This window comes from Lissotriton helveticus, chromosome 10, assembly GCF_964261635.1.
Source record: "Lissotriton helveticus chromosome 10, aLisHel1.1, whole genome shotgun sequence".
Classification (NCBI taxonomy): domain Eukaryota; kingdom Metazoa; phylum Chordata; class Amphibia; order Caudata; family Salamandridae; genus Lissotriton; species Lissotriton helveticus.
The window spans coordinates 43234422-43250917 of NC_136071.1; the positions used below are offsets into that span (position 1 = coordinate 43234422).

The 16496-nt window shown below is 44.6% G+C and overlaps 1 protein-coding gene across 2 annotated transcripts in view; it reads left to right on the forward strand.

Moving 5' to 3' along the window:
* The window catches only part of LOC144785866 (NACHT, LRR and PYD domains-containing protein 3-like), a 251221-nt gene that overhangs the window by 226922 nt on the left and 7803 nt on the right, over nt 1-16496 (forward strand). For both annotated transcript variants that reach the window (XM_078664719.1, XM_078664720.1), the window contains one exon: nt 4031-4078. In XM_078664719.1, the coding sequence (XP_078520845.1) occupies nt 4031-4078 (48 nt within the window). The remainder of the gene's footprint in view (nt 1-4030; nt 4079-16496) is intronic.

A 16496-nucleotide genomic window follows, 5' to 3' on the forward strand; every position in this document is an offset into this window, starting at 1 on the left:
GTGGAGCAAGGTCGGCCTATTTTGTTTATATTTGCATCTCCTTGTTGACTGTGTCTGGGCTGGATGTATGTCGTTACTACGCATGCATTTACAACGCATGCCTTTACGACGCAACTTTTACAACGCAAGCCGTTAGAACGACTTGCGTTGGGGGGCGCTGGATAGTGAATAGTTTAATTTACTATTCCAATTCCAGTCCCCGTGGATAGTAGGGAAGGAGTTGAATAGTAACTTAAACTATTCCCTATCCTGGAGCGCCCCCCAGCGCAAGTCGTTGTAATGACTTGCGTTGTAAAAGTTACGTCGTAAAGGCACAGCGTTGTAAAAGTTGCGTAGTAAACGCTGTTCCCCGTCTGGGCTTGATGATAGACACCGACTGAGTATGGCCACAAATTTTACACATCTTGCCAAGGCCCATGGGAAATAATTTGAATAACAGATGTTGAAAGCCTCCTGGCATGTTCGGGTCCCGGCATACCGGTTTAATTAATTACCTTCTCTGGAGCTCCAGGGAGGGACAACAAATTAGCAGATGTAACCATGATTCGTTTTGAAAGGAACAAAGCCTGCAAGCTCTCTTGCCTTTGAAGCACACCCAGGAGGGAGGGGTTCAAATCTTTACTTGGCAGAGCTAAAGACCTCATCTAGAAGATCTGTCTGCGAGTGTCTGCGTATATGGCTTCGCTTAGATATGGTTGCCGAGTCGCGGCTAGGTAGGAGTCGTTTAAGCCGGAGCCGCTTCCGAAGTCCTGAGGAGCAGCAGATCTTGGTCCATCGAGCTCACCCTTAATTGCCAAATGATTGCATTTTTCCAGGTGGTGAGTGGGGCGTCACCCACCTGGTGGATTGAGTCTGTCATGTGGAGTGAGCACAGTGGTCATGCCAAGGATTGCCTCGGTATCAAACTTGTATTTTAGATGGCTTGTCAGTGAATGGGTGTCTGCCATCCTGACCCTGTTGTAGTACTACATGGCTGCTTGAAAGTCTAAATCCTGTGATACCAGACCAAGTCTAACCTTAGCCTGCCGTGGCGAAAAAAGCGAGGTTGTTGGTAGATTTTTTTTGTATTCTCTTAGGCCTGGGTGTAGTTCGTGGAGTTTTGCTACACGGAACTCCGCGAAGTTACAAAAAACCTCTGCGAAGTTCCGTGAGAGGCAGAGTGCAGTGCAAACTGCAGTTTGTGCTGGTATTCCTGCAGCTTGGGTAGAAATTCTCCCAAGCGGCAGCTCGCCCTTGCGAACTTACCGATCGCGATCACGAGCGGGGAAAAAACTTAGCTGCACATCGCAAGGCAGAGTTTTCTGCACTCCGCCGAGTGTGGAGTGCAGAAAACTCCTCGAACTTAGCAAAGTTCACCGCCCAGGCCTAATGCTCTACAGTGGGCTTGTTCTAGGTCTTCGTCTAAAGTTCCAGGATACACAAAGTGGCCGTATTGTATGGCAGGCAGAAATACCGTTTTCACTCCCCTTAGTTTTGGGGCTGCCGATGAACTCCTTAATTGTTGAATCCGTTGGCCGACCCCATATGTAACTGCAGTGCCCTTTTTTAATTGCATTTATTTGTGCCACTGCTGTGCTACTTTCAGTGAACCATACACCCAGGCAGTTATACATCCTAGCTGTGGTAATGCTCTGGCTGCCAAGACCCCAGGAGATATAATTTTTATTCCAGCAGTGACCGAATATCAGGACCTTTGTTTTTTCCTGGTTAACTACGAGCTGGTTAGCCTTGTTAAAAGCGCTCGGGTGTTCATCGCCCGCTGTAAGCCGGCTTTTGTGCGATCCATGATCACCATGTCATCCGCGTATTGTATTATTTGGAGCTTGGTTGGACCTAGGTTTTCCGAGCCAGGCCACTAGTCTCCAAACTCTTCCACAGGTTGGCTGTGTACAAATTAAAGAGTAAGGGAGCCCGGTTGCACCACTGCTTTAGGCCCCTATTTGTCTTGATTTTTCGGGTTGCCAAGCCTGGGCCAGTGGTCATGCAGACCCATGTTTCTGAGTTCAGTGAAAATATGGCACTAGGCAGCTTTGTGGGTATGGCCCAAGCATCCAGCTTTCTCCATAGGATTCCCCTATCCACCCTGTCAAATGCCGCAATATAATGGAGAAAGCAACAGAATTAGGTGTAAGCTGTTGTGCTTGGCGGCTTGGTGCCTTCGGAAAGATAGTGCTATGATGTTGTCCACTGTTGATGCCCCGGCGCTCAATCCTGATTGAAAGCATGGAGGGATCTATTGTTCACTTACCCAGGCCTCCAGGTGGAATATGACTCGTTACAACGCGAGTCATTACTTCGCATGACATTACAACACAGTTGTTACAACAACCGCGTTGTTACCACGCAAAGCCACTACTACGCAAGTCATTACATCGACTTGCAGTAGATGGTGCACAGACATTAGAAATGTATAAATTACTATTCCAACTCCGGCCTACATAACAGTAGAGAAGGTGTTGGAATAGTAAACTATACTATTTCTAATGTTAGCACGCCATCTACTGCAAGTTGATGTAGTGACTTGCGTAGTAGTGGCTTTGCGTGGTAACAACGAGGTTGGTGTAACGACCGTGTTGTAATGACATCGCAATGTAATTCCCGCGTTGTTAAGGTTGTTTCCCCTCCAGGTGTTCCAGCATGGTGTGAGCATATATTTTGGTTTCCACGTCAAGCAGTGCGGTTAAGCTGTAGTTAGCGGGTATTGACAGAGTTGCCTTTTTCTATATGGGGCAGAGGATTGCAATTCGCCGCATGTCTGGGACTGACCCCACCTGCAACCTACTGCCGACTAATGGGGTCAAAGTCCTTGTCCAGATGTCTGGAGTCTCTTTAAACAGAGATGCTGGCCAACCAGTGGGGCCAGGTCTTCCATCCTTCCTTATATGCTTTATGATTCTTTCGATCCTCCTAGGGGATATATGTTCAGGTCCTGCGTGTTCGGGTTCCACAGACGGGGCGGAGAGCACGTGCTGGTGATTTCACAGACCTTCTCCACTGATGGTACTTCCCCTGTGGCTTCCCCCTTGGATGCGGTTAATTGGGAGTGGGTCCGGAATCAATTATTAATCAATCAATCATATCATTTGTAAGTGCACTACTCACCCATGAGGGTCTCAAGGCGCTGGGGTGGGGAATGCTGCTACTGCTCGAAAAGCCAGGTCTTGAGGAGTTTTCTGAAGGTCAGCAGGTCTTGGGTCTGCCGTAGGTGGATGGGGAGGGCGTTCCAGGTCTTGGCGGGGAGGTGGGAGAACGATCTGTCGCCGGAGGTCGCTCTTCGGAAGCTGGGGTCTGTGGCGAGGGCGAGGTCGGCGGAGCGCATTTGTACTTGTGCATTCTCACCCTGAAATAATCGCTCCTAGCCAATTATAGATTTACTCCTAAGAAAATATACGTGTGAGTAAATGCCGTTCAGGTAGAAGACCAAATTATGCGCATGTCAAAAGTGGGTTTAGATTCGTAAAATGACCATTCGCATGTGTAAGTTGAATTTACACATGAAAATATTTTGGTGACTTAGGCCCTGGGTATTTAAAACCAGTGTGCTGCTGCCACCATACTCATACAGACAGGCCTGTTCCCATGAACCTGAGGGTGGAGATGTGGTCTAGTGGTTGAGTTTCTGACTGTGCATTTTACAGACTTGGGTTCTGTTCCCTCCATAGGTACTTACCAAAAAGTGATGTGACTGTGGTTGTCTGCTGTGTCAAAAATGGTAAAGGTTTGTGATTTAGATAGACGTTGTTGTGCAACACGTGCTAAAATAACACAGTATATCATGGGTCCCCACATTTTTTGCATATCACCCTTCTGATTATCACCTCAGGTTTTAGATACGTCTTTAAATGATAAAAGTACTTTATGTAATGCTACAGGTGCTTCCTGTAGCTAAGTTAACTTTGTATCAAATAAAAAAGTTAAAAATAAGAAAGCCAGATGCCTCCATGTCTGCCTTCCAAAGCATGAATGGGCTCAGGATGGTTTAAAATGTTACAGATGCTTTCCACTAATTCTGACATTTCTCTCTCTTTAGTGTGACCAATAACAACATCTCCAAGTTGGACCGGAAGCGATACTACATGTAAGTAGCATTTGCGTAGACCTCTGCGTACCATTGTTTCCAGACTTCTGTGGTGTGCCCTGGCCTGATGGCTGTCATTATGATCTGAAATAGGCAGGAGGCAGCATTGGGACATTTAAATGCCTAAAACCGAGGGGGCGGGGAGATCATGGCTTCATCAACCATCTGTGGTTGTCTTCAGAAGAAGGTCAGTAGGTGAGACCTTAATAACAAGGGAGCAAGGGTCTTGTATCTGACTGTAGCCCTCCAACCACCAATCCCCTCTGCTCTTTGACCATCCTCAGTCACTCTCATCTCAGGTAAGTACAACAATGCAACTCACTGCTCATTGCAAAGTATTCCAGGCTAGATCTGGTCTCCATCAGGAGCTCACAGCTGTCCAGAACACAGTACAGCAATTCTAGTGTCTGTCCCTTTGACAATGTAAGCTTCCAAATTGCATGGGGGTCATCGTTTTCAGCTTTTCAGGAGAGGATCATGATATTTGGCCTGTGAACCAATGAATACAAGGATGTTGAAGAGCACTGGGTGTAATATGGAGGCCGGGCGTAGGGCAGACGAAGCCCAACCTATTCATGGAGCCTCTACAGCTATGTTCATGATCATATACAAAGTGAGGGTCCGATTCACAGAACTAACTTAAGACAAAATCCTAAACTTACTACTTTTGGAATTCACAGAAGTTAGGATTTTGTCTTAAGTTTGTCTTAAGACAGACTTAAGTTAGGATTTTGTCTTAAGTCTGTCTTAAGTCTGTCTTAAGTCTGTCTTAAGACAAACTTAAGACAAAATCCTAACTTCTGTGAATACAAAAAGTAGTAAGTTTAGGATTTTGTCTTAAGTTAGTTCTGTGAATCCGGCCCTGAGTGGCTGCCTACAATAGGTATGATGTGCTTGGTTAGTGACTGTCCTTTAAGCGTTTCTCTTTTAAATTTATAGGAGAAGTTTGTTAAAGTTCTGTCAACAATATCAGGCTGCATGGCAGCTTCAAGAAAAATGAAGGGCCAAGTCACAAACTTATTTGCACTTGTAAATTGAACTTTAAGTGCACAAACGCCTTGTTTTAGAAGCATTAAATCAAGTTTGGTGTTGACAAAACATGAAATTGATTCATGAATGTATTTACTTACATTTTAAATCACACCAGCATCTGTTTTATTTGTGATCAAATCAACTCGCGGGGTGGGTTGCGAGCGTTCCAGGGCCCAAGGTGGTGAACATCTCCAATCTTGTGGACTTGTGTATTCACAAACATTTAGCAGGCACATCAGCACCCTGAATTCAGTTGGAGGCTTATTCGAGACAGGGCAATCCCTACCCAGGTTGGTAATGGGGAAAGGAAAACTCCCAAATGAGTTGCGACAGCCGGCTCCACACCCAAGTGATATTATGGACGATCCCCGAACTACTCCTGGGAAACTATAACCGTTGCACATTCTGAGAAGTCCAAAATTCCTACAGAATTCCAAGATTATTGAATGTGTATTCCAAATACAAGTCTTACCCTGCAAAAGTAAACTTCTGGCTGTCTTTGGTGTTGGACCCTAAAACCTTGCGTACTCCTCAAAGTCCAGAAACGTCTGCTCTTGCAGTTGTAGGTTCGGTGTTAGTTTCTGGTCTGTGAACCGGCCTTGCAAGGTCTAGAGTAGATCTTGCCAACCACAGACAGATCCCACATATTTTTCCTTCCTGACACTATTGCTGTTTGTTTTACTTTTTAAAGACAGCTTGCATATATCCAGACAGAGTGGGGACTGTGCGCATCACAGCCATCCAATCATGTGGCTGAATCATCTGCAGATACTCAGGAAGGCCTTCCTTTAGAAGGTACACTCCTAATTTACAACTGTCTCAAAGATCTATCCATCACATTCACACATTCAAAGTTTAACGACTAATACATTAATTGTATGCTTCTTACATACATTAATGGCATATACCAGCATTCCCTAAACGGATGCTTAAGAAGTCTGTGATTTGGCGAGAATCTAAATGTTTAGTATTAGGAAATTAGAAACATTAAAACATATCTTTGTTCCTTTTTTGCTGTTCATGGGAATTTATTTCCACCATTTTGGTAAAAAGATAGACTTCTGAGGTGTTTTCGCCAACTTCCTACACCACGTGCATTTGGTTCATTCAGCTGTACGTTTGGAAGGGCAGATGAAGGGCAAACGGTGCTCTGAATGTTTATTCACACTCACAAACATTGACTGTTGAGGTTTTCCCTTCACTTGCAATTAAGTTTCCTGACTATTCTACTGACTTCCACATGGGTCAGTTGCTGTTGTAGTTACCTCTTATGAATTTCTGCAAATGACTCTGTAGAAAATAGAAACCCTCTCAGGGGTCTCACTGATACACCTGGTTCTTTTAAACCAACAAAGAAGAGATTGGCACCAAAGCTGTAATATAAAGAAAACATATTTATCGACCTCAGATGAGGGAGAATATGTCACACAGTACCCTCCGGTAACTGTAGGAGGCGTTCTAAGGAGTACAGAAAACAGGGACCTTATATATGCTTAGGTTTACATAGTCAGCATAAAACCAAAGGGAGGTCCTGGCATGTACCATCATGCAAAATGACTAATACGGGAATACAAGATTTGCTTGCTCAACAAAGTGGGAGGAGAGATATTTCTCCTTACATCAGCAAGAATAGCCTGACAGTTATAACATAAGAGCAGGTGCATTCTACTAGCTAGGCCTCTCTGAGCATGTGCAATGCTCTGGAAGAGGGAAATAGCACTTGGCAAGCACATGGCTAACTAAGATGTCTGCCAAGTACAAAATGGCTTTCAGCTCATGCTAACAGATCCCTGCAATTGTTAACATTTCCTTAAGCCATGCAAAGCTGACCTTGCGACTCCACCTAGTAGTAGGAACTCACATTTTTGCAAAGGGTAACTTTGTAACTGGAGACATTTTCTTACAAGGAAACTAGGACCTCGAGAAGAGAATCAGCTAGTTTGGAAATCAGCAATCCACTGCTCTCAACCAGCTGAAATCTGACATGTATTTACCATGTATTATTATTTTTATAAATATAATTCACAAATTTTTTAAATTACATGTAACTGTGCATTTTTATGAACTATGCACAGTGACACCTTTTACATTAAAGCATTTCTTTTAAATGTGAGAAGTTATTATTTGTAATGTGTATCCAGCAGACACAATCCAGGCCCCTTTTGCTTTGCCCATTATTGGAGTGGAACTGGAGATACAAGTTTGGGTGAATAAGAAGACCACTTTGTGAAGATCAGATTCAGAAAGATGCTGGCGCAAATCTTGCAGAATGGCTGATGAGGGAAGACATTTGAGGAAGTATCAGGCAGTTTGCTACCAGTTGCAAAAGAAAACTCTCTCAAAGATGTGTCTCCTCACAAAGATGATTAAAAACCAATTAAATTCTCATACACCCTGGCATGTGGCATTGAGGGGGATGTATGACGATACAACGCACACTTTTACAACGCATACCTTTACAACGCATTTTTTACAACGCAACATCCATTACAACGCACACTTTTACAACGCATACCATTACAACGAATTCTTAAAAAATACCTTTACAACGCATTCCACTACAACGCATACTACATTTACAACGCATACCATTACAATGCATTACATTACATTGCAAATAAGGTAAGTGTTGGATAGTGTAGGGGTTAAAATTACTATTCTAACTCCAGGGGGTGCAACAGTAGGAAAAATATTGGATAGTGTAGGGGTTAAAATTACTATTCTAACTCCAGGGGGTGCAACAGTAGGGTAAGTATTGGATGGTAAGTTTTACGTTGTAATGGTATGCGTTGTAATGACTGCGTTGTAATGGTATGCGTTGTAGTGGTGTGCGTTGTAGTGTCATGCGTTGTAATGACTGCGTTGTAAATGTATGCGTTGTAATGGATGTTGCGTTGTAAAAGTTTTGTTGTAATGGTAGTGGGTTGTAAAAATTGCGTTGTAAACGTTGTATACCCATTGAGGGTGTTACTTGTACAACTGAAAATTAAACATAGAAATATCATGCTTCGATTATTGTGGACAGAGCATCGAAAGGAAGTGCATATAGGGAAGTAGAGATCTGCGGTTCCTAACTCCACATCTACATACCTTGAAGTTATATATATGTCGTACAGGGTCACACATATATATATATATATATATATATACACATATATATATATATATATATATATATATATAACAACCAAGTCCTTGGAGAGCACGAAGTAGGGCAAGACTCCACCCAGCGCTTCTCAAACAGGAACGGACCGCAACAAAAGGTAAGTTCTTAAAGTGCAATTTTATTCTCCTCCAACATGACGCGTTTCAACCAGTTTGTCCCGGCCTTGATCACATGACATGCTTAGAGAACCCACGCCCTAAATACCACATGGCTCCATTCAAAACGCTCCCCAACAATTCATAAAAATGAAAAACAGACTTTACAAATAACGTGCTAGAAAAATCACACACAGTATTGTTTAAGCTCATAAATACAATGACTTCAAATAGCCTCACAGAGGGTAAGGTGTTGATTTCAGCCTTACTCCCGTCTACGGCAAATCCCGGTGACATCAGGGTGAAGCGGTTTTGGGGACATATGGAGACGGCGAGTTCCACACGCATGGGTAAAGGAGGACGCCCCACGGCTAATATGTGCACCGCTCCACGCAACAACCTTCCGGATACAAACATGGACAATGCATGCTGGGACTGGTAGGCGTTTGATCCATTAACGTCCTACCAAGGATGTATGCGCATGGTATATACCTTTAAGGAGTGGTGCGCAGAGCAACCTATCAGGCGGGGGCAGGTATTTTATCTAAGAAGCACGACCCTCCCTGAACTATTCACACCCCTGGCGCTGAAGAAGGCGGAAAAACACGCCGAAATGCATTCGCCTAATGCGGGTTTGTGGGACTGTTACTCGCCTTTGCCTGTGGAATAAAAGCTGTTTTCCATGGTTCCCCTGTTGTTGGTCTCTTCACTGGATCTTCGTGAAAAGGTGTGGAATGGTGATATTTCAGCGCGTTTTCCAGTAACGCGCCAAGGGACCCCCGCTTTTTAAAGTTGGCTCTGGATACTGGAAAACAGGATTTCATCCGGGGTACCGGAATTACCAGAGTCCCCCTGCGTGTTCGGGACATGTGGCGGTGTAGGGGCTTCAAATAGCCTCACAGAGGGTAAGGTGTTGATTTCAGCCTTACTCCCGTCTACGGCAAATCCCGGTGACATCAGGGTGAAGCGGTTTTGGGGACATATGGAGACGGCGAGTTCCACACGCATGGGTAAAGGAGGACGCCCCACGGCTAATATGTGCACCGCTCCACGCAACAACCTTCCGGATACAAACATGGACAATGCATGCTGGGACTGGTAGGCGTTTGATCCATTAACGTCCTACCAAGGATGTATGCGCATGGTATATACCTTTAAGGAGTGGTGCGCAGAGCAACCTATCAGGCGGGGGCAGGTATTTTATCTAAGAAGCACGACCCTCCCTGAACTATTCACACCCCTGGCGCTGAAGAAGGCGGAAAAACACGCCGAAATGCATTCGCCTAATGCGGGTTTGTGGGACTGTTACTCGCCTTTGCCTGTGGAATAAAAGCTGTTTTCCATGGTTCCCCTGTTGTTGGTCTCTTCACTGGATCTTCGTGAAAAGGTGTGGAATGGTGATATTTCAGCGCGTTTTCCAGTAACGCGCCAAGGGACCCCCGCTTTTTAAAGTTGGCTCTGGATACTGGAAAACAGGATTTCATCCGGGGTACCGGAATTACCAGAGTCCCCCTGCGTGTTCGGGACATGTGGCGGTGTAGGGGCTTCAAATAGCCTCACAGAGGGTAAGGTGTTGATTTCAGCCTTACTCCCGTCTACGGCAAATCCCGGTGACATCAGGGTGAAGCGGTTTTGGGGACATATGGAGACGGCGAGTTCCACACGCATGGCTAAAGGAGGAAGCCCCACGGCTAATATGTGCACCGCTCCACGCAACAACCTTCCGGATACAAACATGGACAATGCATGCTGGGACTGGTAGGCGTTTGATCCATTAACGTCCTACCAAGGATGTATGCGCATGGTATATACCTTTAAGGAGTGGTGCGCAGAGCAACCTATCAGGCGGGGGCAGGTATTTTATCTAAGAAGCACGACCCTCCCTGAACTATTCACACCCCTGGCGCTGAAGAAGGCGGAAAAACACGCCGAAATGCATTCGCCTAATGTGGGTTTGTGGGACTGTTACTCGCCTTTGCCTGTGGAATAAAAGCTGTTTTCCATGGTTCCCCTGTTGTTGGTCTCTTCACTGGATCTTCGTGAAAAGGTGTGGAATGGTGATATTTCAGCGCGTTTTCCAGTAATGCGCCAAGGGACCCCCGCTTTTTAAAGTTGGCTCTGGATACTGGAAAACAGGATTTCATCCGGGGTACCGGAATTACCAGAGTCCTCCTGCGTGTTCGGGACATGTGGCGGTGTAGGGGCTTCAAATAGCCTCACAGAGGGTAAGGTGTTGATTTCAGCCTTACTCCCGTCTACGGCAAATCCCGGTGACATCAGGGTGAAGCGGTTTTGGGGACATATGGAGACGGCGAGTTCCACACGCATGGGTAAAGGAGGACGCCCCACGGCTAATATGTGCACCGCTCCATGCAACAACCTTCCGGATACAAACATGGACAATGCATGCTGGGACTGGTAGGCGTTTGATCCATTAACGTCCTACCAAGGATGTATGCGCATGGTATATACCTTTAAGGAGTGGTGCGCAGAGCAACCTATCAGGCGGGGGCAGGTATTTTATCTAAGAAGCACGACCCTCCCTGAACTATTCACACTCCTGGCGCTGAAGAAGGCGGAAAAACACGCCGAAATGCATTCGCCTAATGCGGGTTTGTGGGACTGTTACTCGCCTTTGCCTGTGGAATAAAAGCTGTTTTCCATGGTTCCCCTGTTGTTGGTCTCTTCACTGGATCTTCGTGAAAAGGTGTGGAATGGTGATATATATATATATATATATATATATATATGTATATATATAACAACCAAGTCCTTGGAGAGCACGAAGTAGAGCAAGACTCCACCCAGCGCTTCTCAAACAGGAACGGACCGCAACAAAAGGTAAGTTCTTAAAGTGCAATTCTATTCTCCTCCAACATGACGCGTTTCAACCAGTTTGTCCCGGCCTTGATCACATGACATGCTTAGAGAACCCACGCCCTAAATACCACATGGCTCCATTCAAAACGCTCCCCAACAATTCATAGAAATGAAAAACAGACTTTACAAATAACGTGCTAGAAAAATCACACACAGTATTGTTTAAGCTCATAAATACAATGACAAATCCAGGGCTAGTGCCCATATTGACAATAATAGCAGCAAGTAAATATCTCATATTTTTGAATTTCTTCAGGGGAGAAAAAGAGCCAAAATTAAGGTACACCCAAGTGTAATGACAAAGTACAAATAGATTACTCCAATACTTGTCAAAAATCAAATTAAAATCATGTTAACGGATGCGAATCTATAGCAAAGAAGCAAAACAGGATGTCATAATTTTTATGCAGTCTTAGAAATCTTTAGAGATTATTAAGCAGATCTTAAGCAACGTTTTAAAATCTATAGTGCAATAATCATATGTGAAAACAAAGGTCACGATATTTTAGTTATAATTGGAGAATGAATTACATCCCTGCCAGAGAAAACTACTAGTAAAACTAAGAACCTAGTTAAACCAATAAAACTCTACAATATCAGGTGAAATTCATAAGACCAATTAAAATACAATAAATACCTCGTCATGATACCTAAAATTCATCATTAATATATATACACACAGATGTTAAGAACCTCAAATTTATATATCCAATTTCATATTATCTGCAACATTGCCAAAGAGAGTTTATTTGTCATCATAATGGCCAACATATTTCCTAATTCATGTTTAAGAAGCAGACTAAATTTAACACTTAAAGGAAATTTACCAGATCCTCCCCAGTATTAAGACCGTTCGGCATTTTAGTATTCAACCGTACAATGTATTGACTTTCAAGTTGACGTAATTTTTTCTCCCGATTCCCACCCCTTATGGATTTGGGAACGGAGTCAATAACATAGTATTTAAGATCCTGAAGATTGTTTTGATGCACTAGTTTAAAATGTCGGGCAACCGGATAGGAAGAGTCCGAATTTACGATTGCACGCAAGTGCTGCAAAATACGATTGAACACAGGAAGTTTAGTACTGCCGACATAGGAGAGCTGGCAATTACATTCAAGAATATAAACTGCAAACTCAGTTTTACATGTAAAATAGCCTGCAATTTGATTGGACATATGAGAGAACGGATCGACAAAGGTCTGTTTATTAATCCCAAATTTACATGCACGGCATGAACTGCACTTAAAAAAGCCTTTCTTATTTGTTAACCAGTTCACAGGGTTAACTGTCTCAGGACTTGTTCTAACCAACGCATCCCTCATAGAAGGCCCTCTCCTGAAAGTAATTGTTGGTTGTGCTGTAAGTTCGGGAGCTAATGTCAAATCCGTTCTTAAAATTGGTCAATGTTTACTGACAATTTTTCTTATTTCTCTATCTTGGCTACTGAACGTAGTAATGAGTCTCACCACAGCTTTAGTTGAGACAACTGGGTGTTTCATCGTCTCGTCTATGTTTAGCGCATCCTCCGTGCTTTCCCTTTCTTCATCTTAGCCAATGCAGTTTGTAAATCCTTAGGGTCATACCCTCTGGCAAGAAACCTATCCATAGACTCAGTGAGACAAATGTCCAAGTCATCTTTTCTGCTGCAGATTCTCTGAATTCGTAAAAACTCCCCATAGGGGATACTTTTAATAAGGTGCTTAGGATGGGCGCTACTGGCATTGAGTATAGAGTTTCCAGATGTGATTTTTCTGTGTAATTTAGTACAGATAATATTCTCTTCTATATAGATTTCAACATCTAAGAATTCGACTTTTATGTTACTAACTTGAGCAGTGAACTCAAGATTTAATGAGTTCACATTGATCTTATTAACGAACTCCAAAGCAGATTCTTTGGAGCCCTTCCATACAACACAAACATCATTGATGAATCTCCACCATTGGATGATGTCATCAGAGACCTCATCCACGAAATTCTGGGCCAGGACGTGCTTCTCCCACCAGCCTACGTGCAAGCACGCATAGCTAGGGGAGAAGCACGCCCCCATCACAACACCTCGTAGCAGCTGATATAATTCCTTATTAAAAATAAAGAAGTTATTAGTTAGACAAAGTTCTGTCATACGCAACAGCATTTTAGGTTGATTTGCTGCATCAACAACTGAAGCTCTAGAATTAAAATTTTTCAATTTATGAAATTTTACCAACTTTAGCTTTCTAATGAATTTAAAGACGTCAATTCGAGATTGAACATATAAAAAATTATTTTTGGGACAGAAAGAAAGTCCTAAAGCCAGTAATTGAAGTTCTGCAGTATTTAATTCTAGCTCCGTCATATTGATAACAGTATTAGCAGCTGCTGTGTTAACTGCTTCTGTGTTACCCTCCTTAGCTTTTAGTTTCTTTTGTTGAAATCGCCGGGCTTTCCGCCTTTCTTTGCATTGCTTGTTTCTCCGGCGGCATTTTGAGGTTGGGTTTGTACATGGGGTATTCTCGGCCTGAGTGTTTGCCGACGTGTTAATTTCCATAGGTCGATTAGACATGGCTACAGCCCGAACCGCTGAACAGAATTACACCAAACTTGGCAAAATGGTAGGGACTGGTACGCAGTAGGGCCTTTTCCATATTTGGTGCAAATCGCTCCAGTGGTTTTTATGAAAATTAACTTCAATTTTTTTAAAAAATCTATATGCGCGCTTCGAGCGCTTTGGGTACGCGGCGGCATTTTGAGGTTGGGTTTGTACACGGGGTATTCTCGGCCTGAGTGTTTGCCGACGTGTTAATTTCCATAGGACGATTAGACATGGCTACAGCCCGAACCGCTGAACAGAATTACACCAAACTTGGCAAAATGGTAGGGACTGGTACGCAGTAGGGCCTTTTCCATATTTGGTGCAAATCGCTCCAGTGGTTTTTATGAAAATTAACTTCAATTTTTTTTAAAAATCTATATGCGCGCTTCGAGCGCTTTGGGTACGCGTACCTGTAAGCGCACCTGGCGCGCCACGGAAGTGCGCGAGCGGAAAGCTGATTGGCTCTCGGGTGTCTGTGAACATTCCAAATGGTCCGGAGAGTCTGCCATCTTGTTTCTCGGTAGAACCGAGACACAAGAGGTGAAAAACAAAAGGGAAAAACTTTAAAAGGGGGCAGGGTAGAGACCCCCTGACCCCCTAAGTTTTCTCAGGGGGGCCTAGGAGGACCACGAAGGGCAAAAAAGCTATTATTTTTTTTTGAAAATTTTTGAAAATTTCTAGCCTTGTCAGGTCCTTTGTCCTTTGACCTTTTGTCCTGATTTGACCTCACTCCTATTTGTTTTATTCTCACTTGATTTCCGGAATTTGCGCACCCCTCTTATTTTCCTTCTTTGCGCTATCACTACCCTAGTGGCCCATTTTTCTGTCCACCACACCACGTCTTCACCTCATCTCCTTATCATGGCTTCCAGTCGAATTAAGTCTGGAATCAACTGCTTCAAAGTAATTTATCCCCCTTATATGTCCAAAGCAGCAGCTAAACGGTTCAAGCATAACTTCATTGAACAATTTCCAGATTCCCTCTCTGTTGACCAATTCCATAATGGGCGCCTAGGGAAGATCAAAAATGACTTAATTTTCTTCACTAATGACATCCCTTCCTGGTCCTCCAGCGTCTTCAATTCCTTCAACGTCTCCTTCTCCTCTTCTTTGCCGCATGGGAAGCGGTTAAAAATGTCTCCCTCCGCTCGCTTTAATGGCTTTCTCACCACTACATTACACTTTATAACAATAGCACTGTCATGATCCAAGCTTCTGACTCCTATCTCTCTCTCTTTGACCACATCTTCCACTCCCTTCGTCCCACCCATGTGACTACTATCTCTCTAGATTCTGTCTCTTCTTCTTCCTCTAGCTTGTCTACTTTCTCCCTTTCTCCCCCCTTGACCCCCACACATTCCTTCAGACCGCTCTCCCGGGAGTCATGGGTCGACCCCTTATCCCCTCCTTCTCTCGTTCCCTCCCCTTCCATTCTGCCACCTCCCCAACCAGACCTCCCCCTTACCTCATCTGCTTTACACCCCACTTCAGCTCTACATCCTGCATCTCCCCATTATTCCACTGCCTTCTCCCACCTCCTAACTCCCCTATTCCTACCCATTTCCCCCCTATTTAATCCACCTTTCTTACAATCTGAAATACTGATCAACTCGCCTTACCCTTCCCTCCCTCCCCCTTCTCCTCACCCCTTTCCGCTCTTCCCCTTTCCTCGCACCCTCAATTCTGTTCTTACACCTCCCATCTCTCTACAACCTTCACTCCCCCTCCAATGCCCAACATCCCTGCCTCCCCTATTTTTAATTCCATCATCTTCCCTCCCACTGATGTTACACCTCCCATCTCTCCACAACTTACATTCCCCCCTATGCTTCATAACCCTGTTTCCCCTCTTGGTAATTCCCCCCTCTTCCCTCCCTTTGACTGCACAGTCCCTCACTCCTCCCACAACTTTCCTTTTGCTCACCCCCCCCACTCTGCCTGGTGCCTTTACCCTTACATTCACCTTCCATTACCCATGGTACCTGGCCTGCACCCTCTCTTTTCTCCCCACTCCTGTGGCCTCCCTTTGACCTCCCTCCCTCCCCTACCTGTTCAGCCCCTTCTCCTGTCATCTCACCGTATCCATGGCCTTCCCATAACACCACTCCTCCCCCCCTCCTCCTCCTCCTCCAGCCATCCATTTCTACTTCTCAACTTTCTCCTCCTATGAATGATCTCTATTCTTCACCTCTGATCAACACCTGTAAAAATATCACAGTAACCCCATCCACTCCTTTCTATCACCGTCTTCCCCCCCTCAGACCCCTGCATCACATCTCTCTCCCCAGTCCCCCACAGCCCACTGTCCTCCTTTGCCTACTTCACTTCCTCCCCCACCCTCGACCCTCGCACCCCAACACTTTCCCCGGTCCCCCACTTCCTCCTGTCCTCCTTCGCCTAGGCCACCCGCTCCCTTAACGATTAAGCCACCCTTCACTCCGTGCTCAGCTCACCTCTCTCTGGAAACTAAACTTGATTCTCTCATCTCTTCCATTTCCCAGCTTGAAGCGTCCATTTAACTCTTATGTGCTAAGATATCCCCCTCCCCGAATAACCTCCCGAGGAGTTCCTTGCTCCCGCGCCCCAAGAAAGCCAACCACAGTCTGTCCTCCACCCACATCACCAACTTACTGGCTACCTACAAGACAGTCAATGTCAATCCCCCTC